General features: G+C 38.0%; 1 protein-coding gene across 1 annotated transcript; it reads right to left on the bottom strand.

Annotated features, from left to right (window-relative positions):
* Nucleotides 1–19998: 19998 nt before the first annotated feature.
* LOC128561077 (taste receptor type 2 member 10-like) lies at nt 19999–20925 on the bottom strand. Its single transcript, XM_053554837.1, has one exon. It carries the CDS (start codon nt 20923–20925, stop codon nt 19999–20001), a length of 927 nt encoding a protein of 308 aa, XP_053410812.1.
* Nucleotides 20926–27581: the final 6656 nt, after the last annotated feature.

Raw genomic sequence — 27581 nt, forward strand, 5'->3', positions numbered from 1 at the left:
CCCTATCTCCAGTTAGTAAATAAATAAATAACAATTTTCCTTCCTTTTCTAAAATTTTATGTTTTTATACCTTATATTTAGGTCTTTAGTCCATCTTGAATTATTATTTTTTTTATTTAGCAAGAGATAGGGATCCTGTTTCATTCTTCTGCATGTGGTTATCTAGTTTTCCCAGTATCATTTATTGAATAGAACATCCTTTCCCCAGTGTATGTGGTTATCCGCTTTGTCAAAGATCAGTTGGTTGTAGGTAGATGGTTTTATTTCTTGGTTGTCTATTTTGTTCCTTTGGTCTATGTCTCTACTTTTATACCAGTAGCAGGCTGTTTTGATTACTATAGCCTAATAGTATAATCTGAAGTGAGATAATGTGATGTCTCCAGATTTTTTCTTTTTACTTAAGCTTACTTTGGCTGTTAGGGCTCTTTTTTGGTTTAAAAGAAAGCTTAAGATTATTTTTTCTGGATCTGTGAGATATGACACTAGTATTTTGATAGCGATTACATTGAACCTGTAAATCACTCTGGGTGGTATGGATATTAAACAACTGATTCCATCAATCCTGTGCAAGGGATGTTCTTCCATTTGTTTGTGTCATCTGTAATTTCTTTTATCAGTATTTAATAGTTCCCATAGTAGAGGTCTTTAACATTCTTTGTTATTATTCCTGGGTGTTTTATTTTCTTGATAACTATTGTGAATGCTATTGAGTTCTTGATTTGACTGTCTGCTTGACTGTTACTAGTATATAGAAATGCTACTGATTTATATATATATTGCTTTTGTAACCTGAGACTTTGCTGAATTTATTTATCAATTCTAGGAGCTTTGGTGGAGTCTTATGGGTTTCAAGCTACAGGATCATATCTTCAACAAAAAGCCTGACTTCCTTTTTCTCAGTTTGGGTGCCCTTTATTTCCTTCTCTTGCCTGATTGCTCTGGTTAGGACTTCCAATACTATACTGAATAGAAGTGGTTACAATGAGAACTATTGTCTTGTTCTACTCCTTAGGGACTATGCTTTCAACTTTTTCCCATTCAGTATGATGCCACCTGTGGCTTTGTCATATATGACTCTTATGATTTTCAGGCATGTTCCATCTATGCCTAGTTTGTCGAAGATTTTTATAAGGAAATGATGCTGGATTTTATCAAATGCATTTTCTGCATCTATTATGATGACCTTTTGGCCTTTGTTTTTGTTCCTGTTTATGAGGTGAATCACATTTATTGATTTGCATATGTTAAACAATCCTTGCATACCTGGGATAAAATACACTTTATCATGATGAATTATCTTTTTGATATGCTGTTGAATTTGGTTTGCTAATATTTTGTTGAGGATTTTTGCGACCATGTTCATAAGTGATATTGGTCTGTAGTTTTCTTTTTCTGTTGTGTCCTTTCCTGGGTTTGGTATGAGAGTGATACTGGCTTCATAAAATGAGTTAGAGAGGATTCTCTCCTTCTAGATGTTAAGAAAAGTTTCAATGGCATAAGTACCAATTTCTCTTTGTAGGTCTAGTAGAACTCAGCTGTGAGTCCTTCTAGTCTGTGGCTTTGTTGTTGTTGTTGTTGTTGTTGTTGTTGGAAGAGTTTTTATTACAGTTTCAATATTGCTACTCATTATTTGTCTCTGCAGGATTTCTATTTCTTTCTGTTTCAATCTTAAGAGGTCATGTGTTTCCAAAAATTTATGTTTCCCCTGGATTTCCTGGTTAGTATGTATGGAGGTTTCTGTAGTATTCATAGAAGATATTTTATATTTCTGTGTATATATCTGTTGTAATTAATGTCTTATTGAGCTTATTTGGGTTCTGTCTTTTCTACCTCCCATTAATCTAGCTAGATATCTATTAATTTTATTTATCTTTCAAAGAACTAACTTTTTGTTTAGTTGATCCTTTCTCTTTTTTGTTTGCATTTTATTTAGTTCTGGTATGAGCTATGATATTTATTTTCTTCTGCTAGCTTTGGGTTTAGTTTGTACTTTTTCCAGTTTTTCTGAGTTATGACATTAAGTTGTTAGCTTCTGTTCTTTCTGTCTTTTAAAGTATGCATGTAAGACTATAACCTTTCTCTTTTTGTGTGTCCTATAGATTTTTGGTGCTTGTGTCATGATCGTCATTCAGTTTGAAAAACCTTTTGATTTCTACCGTAATTTAATCTTGACCCAAGGATCATTCTGGAGGTCGTTGTTTAATATCCATGAATTTGTATAGTTTTGAGAGTTCCTCTTGGAGTTTATTTCTAGTTGTATTCCACTATGATATGAAAAATATGTGAAATAGTTTGTTTGTTTTAATTGTATGAGATTTGTTTGATAGGCAAACATATGATATATGTTAGAAAATGACACATGTGCTTATGAGAAGAACGTGCATTGAAGTTTTGGTATAAAATGTTTGTAGATGTCTGTTGGGTCCATTTGTTTTACAGTCTGATTAAGTCCAGTGTTTTTTTTTTCAGATTCTGCTTCAATAATCTGTCTAGTTCTGTCTGTGGAGTGTTGAACTTCCCACTAAGTGTGATTTTACTATTTATTTCTTTGCTTAGATCTGGTAGTATTTGATTTATCTATATCTAATGGGAGTTCTTGCATTTGGGCACGTATGTATTTAGGTTTTTTGTATCATTTTGCTGAATTTCTCCCTTCATCATCTTATGATGACCATCTTTGTCTTTTGTTTTTACCATTGTTGATTTAAATGTATTTTATCTGATATGAGAAATAGCCATTTTTGCTTGCTTTTGTTTTCCATTCACATGGAATATTTTTTCCATCCCTTTATCTTGAGATTATGAGAATCCTTATGAGATCGATGGGTTTTGTGAAGACAGCATTTACTTGAGGTGTGTCTTTCATTCACTGAGCCAGTCTATGCCTTATAAATGCTGCATTAAGACTGTTTACATGAAATATTAACATTTATGGATGAGATACTGTTCTGTTCATCATGTTGAATGATACCTGGTGGCTTTGTTTTCTCCCTTGTTTTACTGTTTTATATGACCTATAAACTTCAACTTTCAAGTGTTTTTACATTGGTGGGTATTGATTGCTGTGTTCCATGTATAGAGTACTTTTATGTAAGCATTTCCTATAGGGTAGATTAAGTAGTGACAAATTTTCTTAGTGCTTCTGAGAAATACTTTATTTCTCTTCCATGTATGGAATTTTCCAGGATAGAAAATTCCTGCCTGGAAGTTATTCATTTTAAGAAATCTAAAAATGAGATCCCAATCCCTTCTGGCTTCAAAGTCTTCTGCTGAGAGTTCTGCTGTTAGGCCTATGGGTTTACCTTTGTAAAATAATTTGTTGCTTTCATCTTGCAGTTTGTAAGATTTTCTCCTTGACTTTTTCTTTGGTCGAGATACCTATTTCCTATGAATCTTTCAGGTGTTTGATGACCATGTTTTATCTGATATCTGAACTCTAGTGATACCAGGAAAGTTTTCCTTTATTATTCTCTCAAATAGGTTTTCCATGCTATTGTATTTTCTTCTTCTCCCTTGGGGATACCTATAATTCTTATATCTGTTGATTTTTTCATAATCTTACAGTTCTCTCAGTGATTCTTTGTTCTTCTTCGTTCTTTTTCTTTTTCCTACATATTTTACTGACTGGGTGACTCTGAAATCCTTGTCTTCAAGCTCAAGAATTCTTTCTTCTGCTTAGTATAGCCTATTGTTAAAGCTTTGTATTGTATTTTGAAATTCCCACAATGGCTGTTTCTTTAATTCTATTATTTCTTTCCTTTCCTTTCCTTCCCTTTGCTTTCCTTTTTGACAGAGTCTCATTCTGTTGCCCCAGGCTAGAATGCCAGGACATCATAACTCATACCAATCTCAAACTCCTGGGCTCAAGTGATACTCTTGCCTTAGCCTCCTGAGCAGGTGGGACTACAGGCATGGGCTACTATGACCATCTAATTTTTCTATTTTTAGTAGAGATGTGGTCTCACTCTTGCTAAGGCTGGTGTCAAACTCCTGAGCTCAATCATTCCACCCTCCTCCACTTCCCAGAGTGCTAGGTTTACAGGCGTGAGCCACCACACCAGGCTTCGTTATTTCTTTTTTTTTTTTTTTGTGGTTTTTGGCCGGGGCTGGGTTTGAACCCGCCACCTCCAGCACATGGGACTGGCGCCCTACTCCTTTCTAATGTTATCTATCTCTTAGTAAATTTTTCATTCATGTCTTGACTTCTTTGTTTCTTTAAGTTGGTTTTCTACCATCTCTTTAATTCCATTTCTCATACTTTCCATCCATAATATGGATTCCATACCTGTCATTTCAATAATTTCCTTTTGGTTGGAGTTCATTGATGGAGAGTTAATATGATCCATTGGGTGTGTTAAAACAGCATGTTTTTTTTTCGTGTTGCTAAAGTTTTCGTGCTGATTCCTTCTCATCTGGGGCTTCTTTTATCAACTCAAAACAGATAACAGATATAATACACCTATTCTCTGCTGCTAGAACCTCTGTTGCTTGGTGAAGATATAGATAGGTTGATAGATGGCGTGCTTGGACCCCACTCCAGAAGCTAGACCAGGTAGAAGAAGGGAGATGCATGCGAGCCTTTAATACTTGTGCTTTTCCACATCTCCCTTCTTCCCCTCTGGGTTGTCACTGGGCCACTGTGGTAGGGCCACAGGGCCTCTGGTGTCAGGAGTGCGTGTGAGGTGGGGCTGACTGGCAGTACAGGGTCTCTGCATGGATGGAGGATGTCTTCTGGGTGGGGCACGCATGTGTGAAATCCTGGGTGCTGAGGTGCCAATTGTGTGGATGGGGCAAAGTTTCCTATAGTGGGATATGGAGAATAGCAGACCTGCAGGAAGGAGTAGACCCACAGAGCACTGAGTGGAGTGGGTACCCAGTGTGCAGCAGGCCAACAGGTTACAGCAGGATTCTGGGACAGAGTGGACTCACAGGGCAGAGCACTTACATGGGATGGAGCAGATCCGCAGGGCACAGAGCTCATATGCATGGGCCAGGGTAGCCACTGAGCAAAGCATGCAGGTGGGGCAGGACATGGTGCTCAGAGCACCTGTGCAGTAAGGTGGGTGGGTCTGTGGCAGATCCAAATGAGGTGACCAGTTTTTGTCCCACTCAGGACCTCTCAGATGGCAATGGCAGCAGCAGTGTAGCTACCCTGAAAATGGGCAGTGGGCACAGAATGCCGTTGGTATGTGCTCTGCCAGTTCCTATGGGAATTGTATTTGAACTAGATGGCCAGGCCACACCAGCCAGCACCAAGCTCATGATCTCCTGCTCTTCCCAGGGACTCTAGAAGCAGTGACAGTGGGGGTGCATATCACCTGCCCACTGGGCACATATGAGTGCCAGAATTCTCTGCTTGCTCCCCACTGGGCAGGGGAAAAGGGGAGGCAGAAGTCATAGATCTGACCCCCGGGCAAATGTGGTGTTCTGGGGTTGGGATTTCACTATGGCACCAGCCACAGACTCAGGGATCACAAGCCAACTTACACTTCTCTCTGGAGCAATGCAGCTGTACAGTCTCCAGTCATGTCCCGGTATTAGTCCAGAGACCTGCTGCAGTGGAGGGGTCCTCCACCACTCTTGTAGCATCCTCAGTGGAGGCATGGAGCCCAGAATTCTCTCCTCTCCCCATTTCCCACATGTGGGTGATTACTGATTACCCCCAGTCCTGCCAAGCAGCTCATGCCATTTCTCTTTTCACTTCACTCCTGGCTCCTCTCTATGGACTACCAGTGCTCTCACTCAGACAAGTGACCCACAGGTAGATGTCTATTCACCATTTTTATGCTCTCCATAAGAGCTACCTTGTGCAGGCTGCTTCTAGTTCACCATCTTGGCCCCTCCAAGAAATAAGTTTTGTTGTTTAAGAGCCATCAAGCCTCTAATATTTTTTTATAGTGGCCTAAACACATGGAGGAACCTTTTTCTTATAACTCTTATGGCTTAAGTAACATTGAGTGCCTTATTTCTAGGCTTATGGTAAGCATTGTATTCCAAAGGAGAAATTTCTTGCCAAAAGAAGATTATACTCTCACTTAAAAACATCAACTCAAGAGCAATTATATAATACACATCCTTTTTTACACAAGTTCATACAAAAATGGAAAATGAAGCACTGTGGAAATCAGGAAAGATTTTGCAAACAACGCGGTATTTTAAAAGAAGTGATAAATCAACAGTTAAACATTAGGTGGACATTTGGATGATACAAATCTTTGAGGAAAAAGAAAGTATACAAAGACAGAAAAGAATGAGACAGCATACCACATTTGAGACCTTCAACATAGTCCAATATTTCCATGTTGCAATGTCTTAAGAGAGAAAAGATTTAAATTGATAGAAGAAAAGACTGAGTAGGTAGGTAGAGACTGAATGATAAAACCAGATGACAAAGTTATATATGCCATGAAAAGGACGTTTTATGTCAATTATAATTTATGGAATGGGAGACAATTAATAAATACCACATAATAAAATAAGATCATTAAATGCTCATTATAAATATGGCATTGTTAACTGTGTTGAGATGAGAGTATTCTATTGCAATTCCACAAGAAATTTATAGTGAATTATGACACCGATAATTGTAGTGAGAAAAGAGAAATGCTAAAATATGTTTTATAATTAGAATAAAAATGATAGAATAAAAAAAAAGAAGTAAAAGGACATTTCTGAGATTAATTTTACTACTTTTGTTTGTATACCTGGTAACATTATAATTTACCAAGAGGTAAATCAAGGAATTGAAAAAGTAGATTTGGAGGAAGGCTTAAAGTACCTGGATAAGAGGTAGGCAGAAATGTCTACTATCTCAAATATACCTGGAAAATAGATGCTGAATAAACATTACAGATATTAATATGCTGGTATAGCTCAGGATTAGTCATGACATGAAATATATATTTTGGATTCAAATGTGCTCAAAACCATGGCAGTGAATCACATAAACCCCAACATGTATGTCAGACAAGAAAGGAAGGAATACAGCTAAAGACTCTCCTTAGAAAACCAAGAGTTAAGATATAAGAGAAATCAAGAATCTGTGGGGTGGGGAAGAATGAGAAGTCATCACAAAGTACTTGGTTACATCAACAGAAGAAGAAGAAAATGTCAAAATGTCAACTAAGGTTAGGAATGAATAGGAGCTATTGTGAATGAATAGGACAAAGTCTTCAGAAGAGAACAGGATGAGGTGAGATAAAAGTGGAAGTGGACCAAACAATAAAGGTTTTCGTGATAAGTAAGGCTAGAATTGGACAAGTATAATCTGCAGTACAGGCAGAAAGCAGAAAAAGAAATTCATGGGAAAATCAAATAGCAGCCTGTGTGGACTATGAGAATGTCCAGGATAGCAGAATGTTGCTTAAAAGTAAAGAATTCAAAGCCAGGCTGCTTGGGTTAATATCCTGGATCTGTCACTTCCTGGTCACATAACCCTGGGAAAACTATTCAGTCTAATTGGCCTCCGTTTCCCCTGGTGTAAATTAAAAATGATCCTAAAAATGACTAAAAAGATACAACTTTTGGAGGTTAACATGAAGATTGAGTCATGTAAAGTTTATAGAAGCATGACCAGTATTTAGTAAATGCTCAACTAATGCTCGTTATTATGATGATGACTGTGAGAAATAGAGGGTATGAAAATTGTGATGCAACAGCAGAAAAGGACAGAAAATCACCAACCAACATATAGATAATTTGTCACAAAAGAAAAAATCAAAGATATATTAATAGAAAATCATTTTCTCAGCTGAAAATTTCTCGTGTAAAATGAGAGAACAACTCAGTATAAATAAAACTCCAAACTAATTGCATCTCATTAAAAATTTAAAACTATATGAGGGTGAGAGCAGGATGGCGGCTGAGTAACACCTTCCCTGGAACTGGGCACTGTGAGTCTGGGGAGATAAGACTACAGGCATCTCTGACTGGTGGGATCTGCCTATAATCATTCCTTTGAGAATACAGAGAGTCAATGAGAGACTCTGGACCCTAAGAAGAGGACAAAAACAGTGGAAAACTGGCAAGTGGTTGCGTGTGTTTGATTGATCTAATCCCACCAGCAGCTGTAAGTACAGCAGCAGCAAGACCGCAAACTGGAAAGGCCTTACCTGTGAACTGTTTTGGTGTTTTTGGACTTGGCACTCAGTTGAACTGCCTTGGGGAGAGCTTGAGCAGGAGTGCAGAGAACTTTGGGCATTGTCTAGGGCCCAAGACTGAGCCGCTGAGCCAGACAGAGCTAATAGTGTTTGGCTGTGGGCCGCAGGGAGCCATTGTGAGAGAACTGCCCAGGCAAGCTCCGCCCTCAGGGTTATAGAGAAAGGATTGGGCGGGAGCTAGTAACCTAGTGACTGAGCAGGCTAAAAGCGGGGACTGAGCAGCCTTACAGCCTTAACCCTCAGGGGCAGAGAGAGACAGGTTTTGGCACACTGTGTAAGTGGATAGCCACTTCAGCAGTGATCCCAGTGACAAGCACTTTCCTGGGAAAGCTTCTGCTTAGCCAAGTTTAGAAGTTTAAAGTGGCTTTTAAGAGGGCTGAAGAGAGAGTTAGGGTGTCCAACCTGTGGGGTTTGAGAAATCAGTGGAGGCCTCCAGTCGTATCAGCATTGTGATTAACATCTCATACCACAGAAGGCCACCTGATGCCCAGACAATATTCAACAAGATATATACACTGCTTTGTTTTTGGTCGTTGTTTTTTTTTTTTGTTATTGTTGTTGTTTGTTTTTTGTTTATTTTGTTGTTGTTTTGTTTTTTAATTTCAACCTTTTCCATACAGATTTTTCTTTCTTTCTTTTCTTTCTCCATTTTTCTAGTTTAAATACAATTTCCCATTGCTGCCTTTTTCAATAATTAGAACTTCATTTTTGCTAGTGTTTCTAGGCCTATTATTTGGTTTTTCACCCAATTTTTTCCTGTAAAGTTTTCTGTTTGCTTGTTTTGGTTTGATTTATAGCATTGTTTACTTTCCTCTCTACTTGGTAGAGGTGGGGTACTGTGTCCGATCAGGTTAGCAAAGAGCTGCTGACCTCAAGGGAACCACCCAACCCAGCACCCCCAGAGGTTGGGGTTTTTTTAAGATTGTGTCAAAGTACCCTACTGTACACCTATATTGCTCTGTCTCCCTCTTTCTGTGTGTCTCTTCTTTTTGTCAATATTCCCTTTTACCCACCCCCTCTCCTTTCTCTATTTTCTTTTCATTCTTTCTTTCTTTCCTTTTCTTTCTTCTATCCCTTCTTGCTCTTCAGCCTTCTTATCCTTCTGGTCCTGTACCAAAAGGACTCATTGAAACCTTATTTCACAGGCACGGGAACTTAAAGAGCAAGAAAAATTACCTGGACATGGTGACATATGTCTGTAGTCCCAGTTATTTGAGAGGCTGAGGCAAGAGGATTGCTTGGCCCCAGGATTTTGAGGTTGTTATCGAGTCAGCTGATGCCATGTTACTCTAGCCTAGGGCAACTGTCTCAAAAAAAATTATTAAGTAGATATACCTTTGTGTACACCATATTAAGTTGTCTAAGCTGCTTTGAGAAGAATATAGGAAACAGCCATTCTCTGATACTTTTGGGAAATTCAAATTTATGTAATTTTTGGAAGATGAGTTGTGTAAATTATCAAAATTTAAAGTGCACCTGGTGCTTTATCCAGAAATCTGTCTCCAAATTTATCCAGCAAGTATTAGTGCATTAATTGAGTCAATGAATGAATAAGAAATTTTACCACAGCACTCTTATAATAACAAAATATTATAAACAATACAACTATTCATCAAATTGGTTAATTAATTTATGGGCCACTAATATAACAGAATATAATTCAGTCATTAAAAAGAATTCAAGGATATAAATGTTTGGGATTTATACGAAAATATATTCAAACTATGTTGTTAAATGAAAACAAAGATTAGTATGACTCCATCTCTATATAAAAGGAATATATGTGTACACTTATACATATAGATAATGCTTCTGTCACTTAGCATTATGAGTGTAGTATAATGCATTCATTTTCATTGAGATATATATATTTGTCTTTGAAAGAGAGATTTATGTTCAGAAGATAGCTGAAATCATGGACAAAAATTTTATTAATGATTTCTTTTCTAGAAATGAAATTATGGAAGACATCAGAAACTTTTTCTTTTTATCTTTCTATATTATTTAAACTTTTTATAATAATTGCTTATATATTTCAAAACTACTAATAAAAATGAAGATCATTTCTGGCAAGCTGCAATCTAACAAAATCAAAAAGAACTACTCCACAATTTGCCTCACACTTCAACTTCCTGCTTCCTCCCACCAGGTTTAGATCTTGGCCTTTTAACCATGACCTCGAGTACAGTTTTTGCTCCAGTCAATACTTGGCACATTTCTTTCCACCACCCAATAATTAAATTGTACCAGCTCTTCACTCCATCTGGCTCTATGAGTCTATGACATTTATCTTTTTCACCTGATAATTGACCTTCACTTTATTCCTTAAATCCAGGCCTTCCTTCCAAATGTAATTTTTCTTTAACTCATTGCTCTTCAGAAGTATTAAGAATCATGACTGTGGTTTCAGTGTTCCTATGCTCAACTTTGAGACCCATAATCACTATTTAATGATAAATAAATTTTACTAAGCCTTGGTTATACGCCCAAGGTATTGTAAAAGTCCTTTTAGCCATTCAATTATTTCATATAATCCTGACAACCTTGAAAAGTATGTGCTATTATCATAGCAATATGATAAGTAAATAAAGATGTACATTATATTTGTCTAATAAGTTTTGGAGATTAGATTTTAACATGAAGACCATTTGACCCAAATAGAACTGATGCTTTTAACCACTACATGATAACAATGTTCATGATTTTATTCATTCCTTATTTCATTTTTACTCCTTTTTTGTTTGTTTGTTTTTTTGAGACAGGGTCTCACTATGTCTCTCTCAGTAGAGTGCCATGGCATCACAGCTCACAGCAACCTCAAACTCTTGGGCTTAAGCAATTCTCTTGCCTCGGCCTCCCGAGTAGCTGGGACTACAGGCGCCCACCACATCGTCCACGATTTTTTGGTTATAATTGTCATTGTTGTTTGGCAGGCTCGGGCTGAGTTTGAACCTGTCAGCTCCAGTGTATGTGGCTGGCGCCCTAGCCGCTGAACCACAGGCACCAAGCCCATTTTTCTTCATTTTTATTTACGTTATATTCCCTCTTTTCTTGAATGTTTCTCAAAAGACTAACAATAATTGGTCATTATTCTTACTAACACTGAATGTGCAAGGAGAGGTATGTTTTCCCTTGCAAAATTTGCTTTCTACTTTTGAGTCCTCACTAACTTTTCTCTATTTTATTAGCATGATAAAAATATTAAAATGAAACATCAATTCATTGATGTTATTGTGGTCAGCAAACATTATTGTAAAACATCCATAATCAAATCTTACTTTATAATTATATAGCTTTGTGGAAAATGTAGTAATTTAAAAGTCAGAGTCATTGAGCATTAGCAACAAACAAAAAAAAAAGATACTTGGATCTCAAAGGGAAGGTTTACCAAGTTCACCTAGAATTCTAATTTAAAATATATAATATCTATATAAATATCTATATAAAATATAGATATAGTCACAATTTTTTCTTCTTAAAGGCTAACACATTCATATATAGTTTTCCCTTTAGAAATTTTATACTAGGTGTCTCTTGTGGCTCAGATGATAGGGTGCCAGCCCCATATACTGGAGGTGGCAGGTTCAAACACTGCCCCAGCCAAAAACAGCAAAAAAAAAAAAAAAAAAAAAGAAAGAAAGAAAAGAAATTTTATACTGATTATAACATTACAGAATGGTCAGCTATGATTATTATTAGGGAGAGAAAGACAAAAAGAGAGAGAAAGAGAAAGGGAAGAGAGAGGGAGAGAGATAGTGGTAGGAGAAAGAAAAAGATCTAGTCCATTAAATAAACTACTTCTAGAAAAGTTAGTGAATTTTCCATTTTTCTGGATAAATCTAAAATATCTAAAGATTTCTTGCTTCTTTAAAGTTTTCTAAATTGTTTTTCTTTTACTTGCTGCATTGCTAAAGAATCTGACCCCAGTAAAAATACTTGATCAAATCCCTTTATTTGGTGTTCCCTTTTTTATGGAAGTTTGGTAAATGGTATTCATCGAGTCTAAGGATTTAATCAAGGCATAAGACCTTTTCTTCTCCTAGAAGAAATATAGTAACAAATGGTGTGGCCATGTCTGTGTGTAACAAAGAGAAAAATCATTAGAATGTATAAGTCTTGATATAATCTTATTCCTTACAAATTAGAAATAAGAAAATATTAATATTGTTCTTTTGGATAGAAAAATAAGTTCTTAAACAGGACCAAAATGCATTAGCAATAAAGAAAAAAGTTGATAAAACCTTGCAGGACAGAGGGAATAGGATGATACATGTTTAGTCCAAGTTTTGAAAGTAAAAGAAAAAAACTGTTAACCGAGAATACTTTATCCAGGAAAACTATCCTTTAAAAATTAAATAGAGGCCCTTTAAAAATTAAATAGAGGCAAATACTTCCTTGGGAGAGAAGGCGGTAGGTAAATGAGTATAAAAAATGCTAAAGGGGCTGCACATGGTGGCTCATGCCTATAATTCTAGCACTCTGGGAGGCAGAGGCAGGTGAGTTGCTTGAGCTCAGGTGTTCAGGACCATCCTGAGCAAGAGCGAGATGTCTCTACTAAAAATAGAAAAACTAGCTGGCTATTGTGACAGGTGTCTATAGTCCCAGCTACTTGGGAGGCTGAGGCAAGATGATCCCTCAAGCCCAAGAGTTCAAGATTGCTGTGAGCTATGATACCACAGCACACTACCAAGGGCAACAGTTACACTCTGTCTCAAAAAAAAACAAAAAATACTAAAATGCAAATCCTGGAAAATAAAACAGTGCTGAAGCTTGGCCCTGGGGGATTGTCAATCTCTTTTACACCAGTGCTTAAGTATTGTAATTTTTTTTTAAAGATGGTTTTGTAGTGAGCAGGTATAAGTAAACTTACATCAAAGGCTTGAGGGAGATGAAAGGCCAATGAAAGAGGGTGACAAATCCAGTTTCTCAGAAGGAAATATTTAATAGGAACTTATGAACAGAAGTCATCCTTGGTTCGGCTGTGAGGCAGTGGATCCCTTATTACCCCTATAGCAAATATCTTTTATGTAGCAAGCTTTTAGGGGAAGCATGTACAGGCCACATCTCAGACTTCTTTGTGAAACTCCATGACCATGGGGAGTTTAAATAAACATCTTCATAGGGTGCTAGTTATGCTATGAGCATTGTCTTAAGACCTTGCTGCAGAACAGCTTGGTATGCAATCAGTCAACAGGGCAATTTTGCTTCAAGATGGTGTCAGTCTTACCACACAGCTGACTGATTTGTGTATGACCACATGGAATACAGTTAAATCAGTGGCAGGATGTTGAAGTTTCTCCCACATGTCTTGCCACATGTTCATGCCCCATATGAGCTCAAGCATACTCATTCACTTTTCTTGTTCCCATTGGGCTAGCCTCATAAGTAGGCTTTTAAATACAAAGCAGTTATAGGTGCAAATACCAGGTGCCAGGGCTCATGTGTGATTACTAACCAAGCAACTCACAATTCAGCCCACTGACTACTTTGAGGTATGTCTATTTCTATCAGTGGTTTGCCTATCAGGGGTTTGCCTACTGGAGCCATCCATATACCAGGCATCATCTATGATGGATAACATTCCTTCTCTTACTGGGTCAGGCAATGGAGGAGAGGGGATAGAGAATTGTTCTCTGGTTGCTCATAGGCACCAGGACATAATACAGCATGCAATTCTGGGCTATAGGGATTCATTGCCAGAATACTTTGATGTTGTAAACAGGCATGCCATTTATTCATGGGCTACAGTGGAAGTGGGTCATTTGAATTTCCTTCTATTCATCCCTTTTTTGGTATACCCATTCTCATATCTACAACAAGGGTCTTGGTTAATGGTTCCAACTGCTGTGAGCACAATATACTGTTAGCCTTTGTTAATCAATGGTAGAGAATCTTTCTTTCTCTACTCTGCATTATTACAATAAAATCCTCAAGGAAGTGATTTACCATATTCTGCTTGCCACAAGACACAACTCATACTTCAGGAAAGCAGTAACGTCAAAGGAATAGAGATGCACTTTAAAAGGATGACTAAGGCTGCTGCCTGCTGCACTTTCATTTTAGTCTCTTCAAAATCTTCTTGCTGAGATGTGTCCCTATCCCAGAGTACCTTTTCTCTAATAAAGTCTAGGAGCGTTCTCAATCATTGGGTGAAATATGGTGGTAAATACTCTCCAATAACTCAAAAGACTGACAAAAGTTTTGGATTTCTTTTATAGTTTTCAGAGTTGGAGTTTTTTTGGCATTTGTTGATTACTGTACCTGGTAGCAAAGGAGTCTTCCCTGACCCTAAAAACTCCACTATAGGCCTAGGTCCTGAATCTTCCGTGAGTTGATTGCCCATCTCCATTCCCAGATGAGCACAGTACTATAAGACTTTCCTAACACAAAAAAATCTTCAGAGATTAACATAATGCCATCCATGTAATGAAATCTGAGTTGAGAAGATGAGAATGAAAACAAAGACACTTCTCTATCCACCATTCCATGACAAATCCTGGGACTGAGCAAAAGTCCCTGGGGCAACACTTGAAATATCCTTGGTGACCTCGCCAGGTGAAAGCAACCTAGTCTTGTGATTGTTTGAAGAGAGGAATGCTGAAAGGCATTAGCCAAATCTAAGACAGCAGGACGTGTCACGAGCTCAGACACTATGTGGTCAACTATCTGAGTAATACCTGGTCTGACTATTAAGTCTGCCTGCTCATCCTAGAAAAAGTGGTCCATATCTCATTGCTGAATATCACTAGGGCTACCTGATGGCTGGGGGAGCACTTTGAATATGACTCTAGTGATTTCCAGCAATGAGATATGTAGCACTTTTTGCTAGGATGAGTTTGTGAACTTAATTGTCAGACTTAATTGGGAACTACAGTATATACGGCTGGGGTTACCTTGCTGTATCCTTAGTCATCCCCAGTCATCTGCCAGATACTGCCTTGTTTGTATTCAGGACAGAGAGAACAGTTAAAGGGACATTTTGCTGGGTAGATAATATATGTACCTTTGCCATTCCCTCAATAGTTGCATTTATTTCAGCATGCTCTACCCCAGCCAATTTGTATTATTTAACTTTGATAGTCCCCCAGGGATAGGGAGTTCTAGGGGTTCCCATTTTGTCTCTTCCCTGAGAAGAACCTTTTCTGTGTGCATCTTCAACCTGAATTCTCCCATTGAAATTTGCAGAGTCTTTCCTAATAGAGTATCTATGCCTAACATGTTTTCTAGAACACGGGAAATAAACACCATTTGTCGAGAAAAGGGAACTGTTCCAGCATTCAGATATATAAAGTCCTTTCATCTGAACATTTGTTCCTTATGACCATCAATGACGACCCACTAACAAAGGTGTCTTTCCATATTTCCATGAATTAAAGTACACTGCCCCTCAGGATCTACAAAGATAATAGTCTTCTTTATACTTTTGGAGGAATAGTAAATGGTGAGTTAGTTCAATATAGGTCTCTGGTTGCCCCGTTTTGCTGGAACATGGGTTGGACATAGGCCCCACTCCTAATCTCAGGACTGGGATGGGATCAACACATGATTGACCAAGTCAGTAGAACAAGTAAGGGTTAAGTCTCTTTGTCTGACTTCTAAGCCTTCCTTTTCTGCCTGAAAGCACATGGCGGGACAAAACTGCTGCTCAGGCTGTGGCTCCCTTCATTACACTGTGGCTCCCTCTATCAGGCTGTGGCTCCTTCCCTTAGGCTACTAATACAGCATTAGGTTATTTGTCTTGTTTTTTTTTTCTTGGGGTATTCCTGCTCCCAATAATTCATGCCACATTTGCTTCAACATGACTCTTACTGCTCCCTTTCCTTATTTCGCTTCTTCTGTGGGGTTTTCTTTATCCCCTTTGTTGGCTTTTGTTATATTAACAAATGGACCGTGCTCCTGGCTTTCTTGGTTACTCCTAATTCTGCTATGGCCTCTGCCACATCATATACACCCGTTTTTACTATAGGACTCAACAAAGATAGCAAAGAGCTATGCCTTTCTCTCTTTTCTTCCTGTAGCAATTTATTTTCCATACCAGTACCCAGCAGTGAAAATTCCTTCACCAGGTCCTGTGAAAACTCAACCATTAGATGGTTTGCCTCATTTCTAAACCTTAGAGAAGCCCTGGGCCTCTTCAATTGACTTTCAGCAGGTCATCTGTCCTGATAATTTCCCTCATTAGGCCAAGCCTTCCTATTATGAATAGCTAGAATTATCCTGTCCCCAAGGATCATTCCTTGTGTTTGCCTTGTGTTAGGAAGGTGTTGCTGTAGGGCTGCATGGGTAGTGCTGCCACTGATTTTTCTGGTTCATTTCAGGCTAAAAAAAAAAAAAACCATTACCCTCCATGTCCCCCATAGGACTACCTAAGCTGGCAGGGGTCCTCTAAGTATTTGATAAAGGTCTCTGCAATCTCTAAGAGTCTGCACAGTGTATTCCCTGATAGTGACTCTCCTCATTTCCTTGACCCCATTTGCTGCAGATGTTAAGTCTTCCCTGTCCTTTGCATGAGGGGTGAGCTCACTGGTGATCCCAATTGCCCTCCTCCTCTGCCTTCTAGGTCATCAGAGTCTTTCTCTCTTAACATCCCCAAGGTACCAGGTTTTCACATCTCAATTGGGCTCACTAGTGATAGCTCTGAGTTTTGGTTATTTCCATTTCTTTCCCTTGATGCAGAGATATCTACATCAAACTTTTCAATTTTTGACTCTTGGTCTTCAATTTTGTTTTAGAAGTTAGAGGCAAAGAGAAAAGTGAAAGGCACATCTCCTTATCTAGTCACAATCCCTCTCCTGGCTCTTAAGTGTGCATGTCTTTTAAGTTGGGCCTTTGTTGCCAAAAGAGTGGCACACAGAAGTGGTTGATCCCATAGCCCTTATTTCAGTGGGCTATACAGCAGTCAATTAAAAACTGCATTTTCAAGGCATCCCTGCACTCATGCAAAATCCACAAGTATCTAACCGGTGCACCACTTCATCCCACAAGGGTATCTTAGCATCCTGGAATTTCCCCCAGCTTGCTCTCTCAGCTGCCAGAGGGCTCATCAGATGTTCTATGGTGAATAGATGTATGCAAAGCTACCACCAAAGTTGAAGGAGCTGAAAGACAAAAGAAAGAGGCTGACAAATCCAATTTCTCAGAAAGAAATATTTAATAGGTACTTGTGAAAAGAAGCAATGTCCCCAGCAGGTGCCCTTCAAAAGTATCCTTTATATAGCAAGCTTTCAGGATAAAGATGAGTGAAGCTGCTCATGTCTCAGACTTTCTTTCTTTATTCATTATTATTATTATTATTTTGGCAGTTTTGACCAGGGCCGGGCTAGAACCCACCACCCCTGGTATATGGGGCTGGCCCCCTAATCCCTGAGCCACATGCACTGCTCCATGTCTCAGACTTTTTTTACTAAAACTCATGACAACATGTTTTTGAGGGCTTGTCCAGGTTACAGGCATTGTCTGCAGAACACCCTGGTATGCAGGAGTCAAACATTTGTCATCATGGCAATTTTGTTTCAAGAGAGCATTACTCTTGCCAAGCAATGAGTTCTTCTCCTACACACATAATAATTATACATATTTATCAGGTACACAGTGATGTTTCCATACATACAATGTTTAGTATTCATATCAGGGTCATTGGCATATTCATCATCTTAACTTTTATCATTTGTGTTGGGAACATCGATACCTTCTTTCTAGCCATTTGAAACTATATAATATATTACTGTTAACTATAGTCACCCTACACTGGCATAAAACACTAGAAATTATCCCTCCTAGCCAGTAGTAATTTTTTATACTTTTTTTTATTGTTGTTAAGGATTCATTGAGGGCACACAGAATCAGGTTACATTGATTGCTTTTGTTAGATAAGGACCCTCTTATAATTGTGTCGCACCCCCAAAAGGTGTACCACAGCCCTTGTCTCCCCACCCCCTCCCTCCTTCCCTTTCTTAGCTCTCTCTATCCCCACCCCCTACCATGTACTAGGACCTTAATTGTCCTCATATCAGAATTGAGTACATAGGATTTTTGTTTCTCCATTCTTGTGATGCTTTACTAAAAATAATGTGTTCCACATCCCTCCAGGTTAATTTTTTATTCTTTAACAAATTTCTCCCTCTCTCTACCTTCACTCTAACCTTTCCAGCCTGTGGTATCCTCTGTTCTACCTTTTTACTTCTGTAAGATAAACTGTTTTAAGCTTCTTTATATTAGTGAGAATATGCAGCGTTTGATTTTCTGTTCATGGCTTGTTTCACTTAACATAATGTCCTCCAGTTCCATCCACATTGATGCAAAGAACAGTATTTCTTTTTCTGTTTTTTGGCGTTATTTTATTGATACAGTTGAATAGTATTTAGTGTGTTGCTTAATCCATTTGTAAATCAGTGTTTAAGTATAAAGGATCATGCACACATAGCAGAAAACACTTGTCTTGGGCTTCTCCAAAGCTTAGAGTGAGATTTGATACCATCATTAAACCCAGACCCCTAAAAGGCAATACCTTAATGGAAGATAAGGAAATAATACATGTCCAGCAAAAGGTTACAACTAGAAATCTTTAACTCTCACTCACAACACAGAATTAAAAGAGAAATATAAAGATCAATCATTCTGAGAATTTCTGACAATAACCTTGCATGCATATATATTAGGAATGATACCTTGTATGTTGTATAGCTTAAGCTTGTAGTGACTACAGTCAGCCTTTGCATGTAAAGTCAAATATTTTCTGGAAAAGAAACCCATAATCCTGACCTCAAAGAATTCTTTCAGATAAAATTCTAATGAGATGGAGTTCACAATAGCATCACAATATACATGTCGACTGAGCCAACACAATCCAAATCAGTACAAACAACAAAATAAATAATATAACTTGCAAAGGCAGCAGAATTAATACTCACATAGATCGTGCAAATGCTTGTTTCTCGAGGAAAGTTACACAACTGGTACTTTTCACATACTTTAACTTTTATTTAATTTTATAACTCTGTTGACATAAATTATTAATAATTTACAGACGAATGAGAGGAAATAAAAATTATCTCTAAACCCACTCTCCACAGATGAGCCTTTTATCCAACTTATATAAAAATCAAATCAGACTTCTAGCAACATATCTATTAACTATTATCTATTTATCTATCTTGAAATCCTTCTTAAAATCTATGTACACACATGTTAACAATGATTAGTTGAGTATTCCAAATACGGATAATAAATTTCTCCTACATACATTTCTGTGTTTTCTATCTTTAGGGGCAATGAAATTGCATTATTTTATATTGATAAATAAATGTGCAAATAAAACTAATCGATAAAACTAATCTAATATTAGCAACAATTGTAGCAGAAGAAAACAAATGTAAAAACATAAATATATATGAGTTTATACACATTACAAGCCTATTTCCCGATATATCACAAACTTGCCTGTCCCTCACTTCCAAGTCCTAAATTTCAAGATCGATTATGACTTCCTTTCTCTTGGCTACTTTTTGTTGGGCCTTGTTAGGAAATGGATGACAATCCTTCATGGAAGTTGAGTAACACAATGAAAACTTCTTATTCTCACTGTCACAGTCTTTATTGTGCATACTCTCTTCAAGATGTTTTCTCTGGAAGGCAAATGGGAAGATGTTGCAGGGCAAGAAATCTACTAAACTGCTAAATTTGCATGTAAGATTAAAATCTCATCAAAGAGTAAAATTCCTTAACATATACTTAGGATTTCAGTGATGTTCAATAACACAGTTAAAAACCAGTGGAAGAATGCTGTGCAAGGGAAACAGATTTTCAAGAATTTCTTCAATGGATTATTCTCCCAATTTGTCTATGTGGCTCTGAGGTTTCTCCCTTTCTCACCACATTTTAATTGCTGTAATATCCTCAAAGAAGCTTGCTTTAGTTTGCTGTTTCCTAGAATTAGGGTAAACGAGTGACCCCAGCAAGAGATGCACATGTTTATCATTCCAAAAATGTACGTGAGTTTGTTTTTTGACAAAGTAAAATATGATATTTCTATAGCATAGCCTATAAAATACAAGATAAAGAAAATGATGAAAGATACCAACATTTTCATTGCCTTCACATGAGCTTCAGTGTTGGGGTCTCTGAATCCTGTGGCATTGATTTGCATCTTCCTTTTGTGTCTCCAAAGGGAGATGATTAACAAGAAACATGTAATTAAGGATAGTGTAAAGACGAAAAAGACTCCTATATTTTGCAAAACCTGTTGAATTAAGTATTCCTTTTTACGCATGCTGAATTGCCAGGTTGTGTTTCTGTTCTTCATTTTATTATCATTAAAAGCCTTCTTGACTTGTGGAATCATAATTAACCATGAAATAAGCAAAGATCCCATCAGAAGAGAAAGAATTCTATTGATTCTCATTTTCAACCAGAGGAATACGTAGTGGGAAAAGTTTGCTATCTTCAGGAAATAGAAGATGTTGAGGCTGGTGGCAAACCAGATAGTTGATTGATTGATAATTACCCACATATAGTTAATATATTCAAGTAGATTATGAGAGTAATGCCTATATGGAGGGAATACCCATATAAATCCATCTATTATTATTATCCATATCAGACAAGCTCTAGAAATTGCTAAGCCAGTAAGAATAAAGCCAAGCATAGAGCACTTCCTCTTGACACAGTCAGTACAGTACATAAGCACAATAAACCCATTCCCTAAAAATCCCAGGATGGACACAATAGCTGCAACAACAAAAAAGATGCTTTCCACTACACTTAGCATATTGTTCAATCCTTAATTTAGCTTCTGTTACCTCTATTTTAGATTACCTGTCACAGACTGGGCATATATTGGCTGCTCGATGGAAGAGTGATTTTCTTCTCCTTCATTATATAAACATAAAAGTGCCCCAGTAATCCCTGTGATAAATTTAGAAATAACTTCATGGACACTCTTCCAATTACATCTATGAAACTTAACTCATTTAAGAAATGTGTGTCCAGCCTCAAAGCTTACCTACAATTTGTTAAAATGCAAATGAAAGTTTCTGTTTCATATATTTTACATGCTCTCCTGAGACTATTTTGCATTCATTGCATTGAATTGGAGAATGAAAGTCAAACAAATAACTACAGGATACAAAACACAACAGGAATAAAAACTTGACTTGATCTTTTTCAGTATCAAATCATCCTCACTTATATTGCTTGTAATCAAAGTTTAGATATATAAATACAAAGTGCTATATAGAAGAAATGAACTTAGCCGTTGTAGACAATTACTTTAAATGCAGAATTTTATTTTTAATTACAATTTTAGTTCAACTCTGGATATGCTAAGTTTCATAAATATTATCTCACAAAATTGTTGCCAGGGATTTTATACTCAGAGTTATTGTATTCACAAATGCAAAAGATTATATTGACCACTATTCACATGAAAGGCTCTTAGGAGTAATCTTTTCCATTAACATATTTTACTTTGATGGTACCTCTTTATTTATTATTCAAAAAGTATTTACTAAATGTCTAAATATACCAATTTCTCTTTAGCTCCTTCAGAAAATAAATATAATAGTAGACAGGATATTATATCTTTTGTAATTTTTGGAATTTGTGTTCTAATGGAGGAGGCAGAAAACCATCAGATAAAGGCTAAAACATTATATTGATTCCAAATTAAAAGTGAAATCCAACCTTTAGTGATTCTTTATTATGTACCCAATACTATATTAGGTGCTTTATAATAGTTTTCTCGTTTTAGCTTTGTAATAACACTTCAAACCTTTAAAATAGGTACTATATTTATCTTTATGTAAAAAATTAATAATGTCATAGAACAGCTAACTCCCAGTTATGCTGGCACAACTCTCGTAAATGAAATCATACCATGAGTTCACAATAAAATATCATTGAGCATAAGAACAGCCTGTGAATTATAGTTAGCAAAATAAAACAGAGAAGCCAATGAAAAGCAAGCAGCAAACAGAGAATTCACAGGGACTGCACATATTGGAATGACCAGATGAGAATATGTATAGATGTATTTACTGTGTACATGCTGTTTAAAAAACAGGATGCAATTTCAGAAAAGAGCAGCAATAAAAGACTATCAGAAAAAAATGGGAACATTTGGGGACAATATTTGTAGGAATGAAGAATAAGATTGCATTAAATCTAAATGGACTAAATACTTCAAGTAAAAAAACAAGTATTGGCTTGGCACCTGTGGCTCAAGTGGCTAAAGCACCAGCTACATACACCTGAGCTGGTGAGTTCAAATCCAGCCCGTGCTCGCCAAACAACAATAACTGCTGCAATCAAAAAATAGCCGGGCATTGTGGCAGGTGCCTGTAGTCCTAGCTACTTGGGAGGTGGAGACAGGAGAATCACTTGAGCCCAGGAGCTGGAGGTTGCTGTGAGCTGTGATGCCTCAGCACTCTACCCAGGGTGACAGCTTGAGGCTCTGTCTCAAAAAAAAAAAAAAAAAAGAACTAGCATCAACAACAAAGATTTTTTTTATTTTTTATTTTTTTTTTAACAACAAAGATTTTAAAACTCCAACAATATACTGCTTACAAGAAATAGAATTTAAACATAAAACTTCAGAGAGCTTGAAATTATAATGATAGAATAATAGACAATGCAAACATTACTCAAAATAAATCTGGTATGGTTCTATTGATTTCATGAAAAGTAGACTTTTAGTTAAAAATCAGCACTAGATGACAAATGAGAACCATGTTTTATGATGATAAAAATGCTCAATTTAGCAAGAGGTTATAACAGTTCTAAATTTTAAGCAACAAATAATCTAGAAAACATTTTGAGCACTAAGAGAAAAAAATCAGACAGTAAATTCCTACACCCACCCTACAGAAAATATTTTTTTATATAACAAGCTCATATGCAGCTTGTCACACCCAGACTTTCTGCTGAAACTTGTGACCACTGGAGAGATTACAGAAGCATTTTATGGAGGGCACTTTTACTGTGGGCATTACCTTAAGACCTTGATAGAGAATACCTTGGTATGCAAGGTCAATGAACCAGGCAGTTTTGTTTCAAGGTGACATCATTCTTGTCATGCAATTGCCTATTATTCTACACTCCACAACTCCATAGTATTGACAGACATTTTGGAATCTTTTTGTGTATGAATACATGAAAGAGTCTCCCACATATCTTACCACATATTCATACCCCATACTAGTTAGTGAATAATCATTTACTTTTTTTGTTCCCATTGAACTAGCCACATAATTAGGCTTTTGAATATAGCCCAGTTATCACTGCAAATGCCAGGTGCCAGGGTTCACATGTGGTTATTAACCAAGCAGCTCACAATTCACCTCACTGACTACTCTGATGTACATCTGTCTGTACCAGTGGTCCAAGTAGAGGGGTTTCCCTGCTGGAGCCATCTGTACATCAACCTTCATCTTGGATGGGTAACATTCATTCTCTTACTGGGTCAGACACTGGAGCAAAATGGGGTAGAGAGGTGTTCTTTGGATTTAACAAGTCTATTACAGCATGTAATTCTGGACTTACCAGAACACTTCAATGTTGTAAATAGGTATGCCATTTATTCATTGTAGGTGTCTGAGCTGCAGCGGAACTGGGTAATTTGAATTTTCCTTCTATCTATCCTTTGATTGATAGACACAGTCTCACAGTCACTGGAAGGGTCTTTGTGAACAATTCCACTTGCCATACAACAAAATATGTAGTATATTACTGGCACAGTCTGATACATGGTAGAGTATCTGGCTTTGTCTCCTCCTCATAATTATGACCAAAATCCTAAAGAAAGTGATTCACCATACTCGTTTGCCTTAAGTGACACTTATACCCTTAGGAGTGGCAATAATGTCAAAGGCATAGCAATGCTCTCTAAAGGGGTTCCTAGGTCTGATGCACTAGCACTTTTGCTCATTCAGAAACTTATTGCTGCAATGTGTCCCAGTCCTAATGTGCCCCCTTTCTAATAAGTCTATAGCGTGGTCTTAATCACTGGGCTAAATATGGGAAAAATAACTCTAATAACTGAAAAGACTAACAAAACTTTGGATTTCTTTTACTGTTTTCAGAGTTGGAGAATGTTGAACTTTGTCAATTACTGTACCTGGTATCAAAGTAGTCTTACCTGATGCTAAGAACTCCACTACAGGCCCTACATCTTAAATCTTCTGAGAGTTGATTGCTCATCCCCGTTCCCACTGATGAGCACACAATACTATAAGACTTTCCTGTAACACGTTAAAATCTTCAAAGAGGAATTCTGGGAAGATGGCCAACTGGTAGTAACCCTTGGCAGAGGCTTCTGATCAGAGGGAGAAAAACTGGATGGAATTGGACTCTACAAAGCCAAAGGTGGGGAGCTGAGTCAAGAAAGAAGTTCAGCAAGCTGTAACTCTAAGGAAGAGCATTCAAGAAAACAAATTACAATACAAAGCCTATCAACTAGAGGATGGGACAACCCTCCCCCAAGGAGGAGGCCCACCGCAGGCTCTCTGCAAGTACACAGGGAACAAAAGAGCTCTCATTTTACCTCACTGGAGAGAGCCACTAAATACCAGGTCTCTTTCTCCAGGGAGGTCCCACTTATGAACCTAGACACCACCTCATCAGGCATAAAATTGAACAGATATTTCCCCCCACAAGTCCAAACTCCCAGTCCACCCTTCCCCCATCACATGGTGATCCGAAGTTCTGCCCTGGGCAGAGCCCAGAGTGTTTGGTCTTTTTCTGAGAGATCTGGACATAGTGTAGACTAATGGGGAAGAAAGAGGGTGTGGCAAGAAAGGGACACTTGGAGGGAGGAAGATAAGGCTCTGGTTATGACTATACCTGGCCAGTGGTGGTGTTGACCCTGGGTTCAGGCTGTCTGGCATGACAGGGTGCAGAACCCTCCACTCCGATGGCACCCACAGTGGAAGAGTGGACTGAATTCAGCAGACAGGGCTAGTTCCTAGCCCCTGTTGGGCCTGCAAGCAGAGACTTTCCAGGCATGGACTGAGAGCTGAGGGCAAGAGCATGGTCCCCTGACTCCAACAGAACCCTTGAGCAGTGGCTTGCTGGATGTTAACCAAGACCTTAGGACAAGGATGTGGTTACCTGTCTCCAGTGGGTGGTGAACAGAGGCTTACTGGGTGATGACTGAGACCTGTGGGTGGGGTGTGGTGCCCTGATTCCAACAGAACCTGCAAACAGAGGCTTGCCAGGCAGTGGACTGAGACTGGCAGGTGGGGGCATGGTCCTCTGACTCCAACTGGTCTGGCAAGCAGAGGTTATCGGAGTGTGGACTCAGGCTGATGGGCAGCAGTGTGGCCCCTGGCTCCAACTGGGCCTATGAGCAGAGAAGAGGAAAACAATGTGGATTGAGTCTGGCAGGTGGAGGTATGGATCCCTGGCTCCAATTGTGCTGTTGGAGACCCTTGAATCCCTCTGTTGAGCAGGGTCTGCAATGCCTGAGACAATTTAATTGGAACTCATGTCTGGGGCTGTCCACTTGGGGAAATTCTGAGGTTGACCTTTGAAGTTCTATAGTGGAAAAAAACTGAAGGGCAAGGGCTGGGTGCCACAGCTGTTTGCATCACTTCACAGTTGAGATTTAAACCTTATACTGTGGCTTCTTAGGATACAGTAGAGGTTGGCTGATATCAAAAACAGAGCTAGTCTGCACTATCTCACAAAGTAGGTCCTCAGAGTCTCCAGCCAAAACTCTGAAAGGTCATAGGAAATAATCCACAATTACAAAGCCTAGTGCTTTGGTAAGGCACTATCTCTACTATAAGGGAACTCCATTTCAATCTCAGTCTACCAGTTCTAATAACCAAACAGTGGAAAATAAACATGGTGCAGACCCAACAGAAGAACTCTGGAAAATTGAATAACTAGAGTAGATCACCTCCTCTAAGAAATGACAAAGGAGATACAACTGAAGATGCCATATAGACAAGTGGCAGCAATGTCATAAATCGAATTCAGAATATAGATTGCAAATAAGATAAGTAGAATGGAGGAAAAGATAGAAATTGAATTCCAAAGAGTAGTTCTAAAGTTGTCTCAAGAAATTAATGAATTCAAAGTCCAAGTCACCAAAGATATGGACATAATGAGAAAAGAGATAGCAGAGCTCAAGGAAACAAAAAAATTAGTTGAGGAGCTCTGAAATACAGTAGAATCTCTCAGTAACAGAGTTGACCTGGCAGAAGAAAGGATCTCTGAAACTGAAGACAAATCTTTTGAACATTCCCAAATACTCAAAGAGGCTGACAAATGGAGAGCAAAAACTGATCATTCCCTGAGAGAGTTGTGGGATCACTCCAAGAGATCAAACATTTATCTTATAGGAATTCCCAAAGGAGAAGAGGATGACCTTAAAAGTACAGATGCTCTACTCCAAGAGATTTTGGGGAGAATTTCCTAAGTTTTGCAAAAGATACAGAACTTCAGGTAGCAGGCAGTTTCAGAACCCCAGCAAGACTTAATCCAAATAAAGGACCTCCTACACACATTGTGATTAACTTTGTCAAAGTTAAGATGAAGGAGAAAATTCTGCAAGCAGCAGACGTAAGAAAAGCATCACCTACAAAGAGAGAAATATCAAAATGAATACAGACCTCTCTGCTGAAATGTTTCAAACCAGAAGAGGATGGTCATCAACCTTCAATCTCCTAAAACAAAATAACTTCCATCCCAGGATCCTGTATCCAGCTAAACTCAGTTTCATTTGTGATGGAGAAATCAAATACTTCAATGACATACACATGTTGAAGAAATTTGCCATAACTAAACCAGCTCTCTAGGATAATCTCAGACCCATCCTCCACAATGACCAGTGCAATGCTCTACCTCCAAAGTAAACACACCCAGAAATTTTTGAACAAAACCCAACTTCCACAGTGGTGAAAGGATTAAAAATGTCCACCGGACATCCGAAAATCATGACACCCAAAATACAACCAGCCTTATCAGTTCTTTCCATTAATGTGAATGGCTTAAATTGTCCTCTAAAGAGGCACAGCCTGGCTGACTGGATATATAAACTCAGACCGAATATCTGCTGTATACAAGAATCTCACTTTACCTCAAAGGATAAAAATAGACTCAGGGTGAAGGGATGGACTTGTATAATACAGGTAAATGGAAACCAGAAAAAAGCAGGGGTTGCAATTTTAGTTGCAGATACAATTGGCTTTAAACAAACAACGATAAAGAAAGATAAGGGTAGTCACTACATATTTGTCAGGGAAACACCCAACATAAAGTGATTTTGATAATGAACATTTATGCACCCTACCAGAATGCTCCTCAATTCATAAAACAAACCCTAATGCAGGGGTCCTCAAACTGCAGCCCGTGGGCCACATGAGGCAGTGTGATTGTATTTGTTCCCATTTTGTTTTTTTACTTCAAAATAAGAAATGTGCA

Source organism: Nycticebus coucang, chromosome 12 (assembly GCF_027406575.1).
Source record: "Nycticebus coucang isolate mNycCou1 chromosome 12, mNycCou1.pri, whole genome shotgun sequence".
Classification (NCBI taxonomy): Eukaryota; Metazoa; Chordata; class Mammalia; order Primates; family Lorisidae; genus Nycticebus; species Nycticebus coucang.

Excerpts from the sequence above, each read along its gene's own strand:
- LOC128561077 (XM_053554837.1), bottom strand. The coding sequence starts at position 20,925 with ATGCTAAGTGTAGTGGAAAGCATCTTTTTTGTTGTTGCAGCTATTGTG.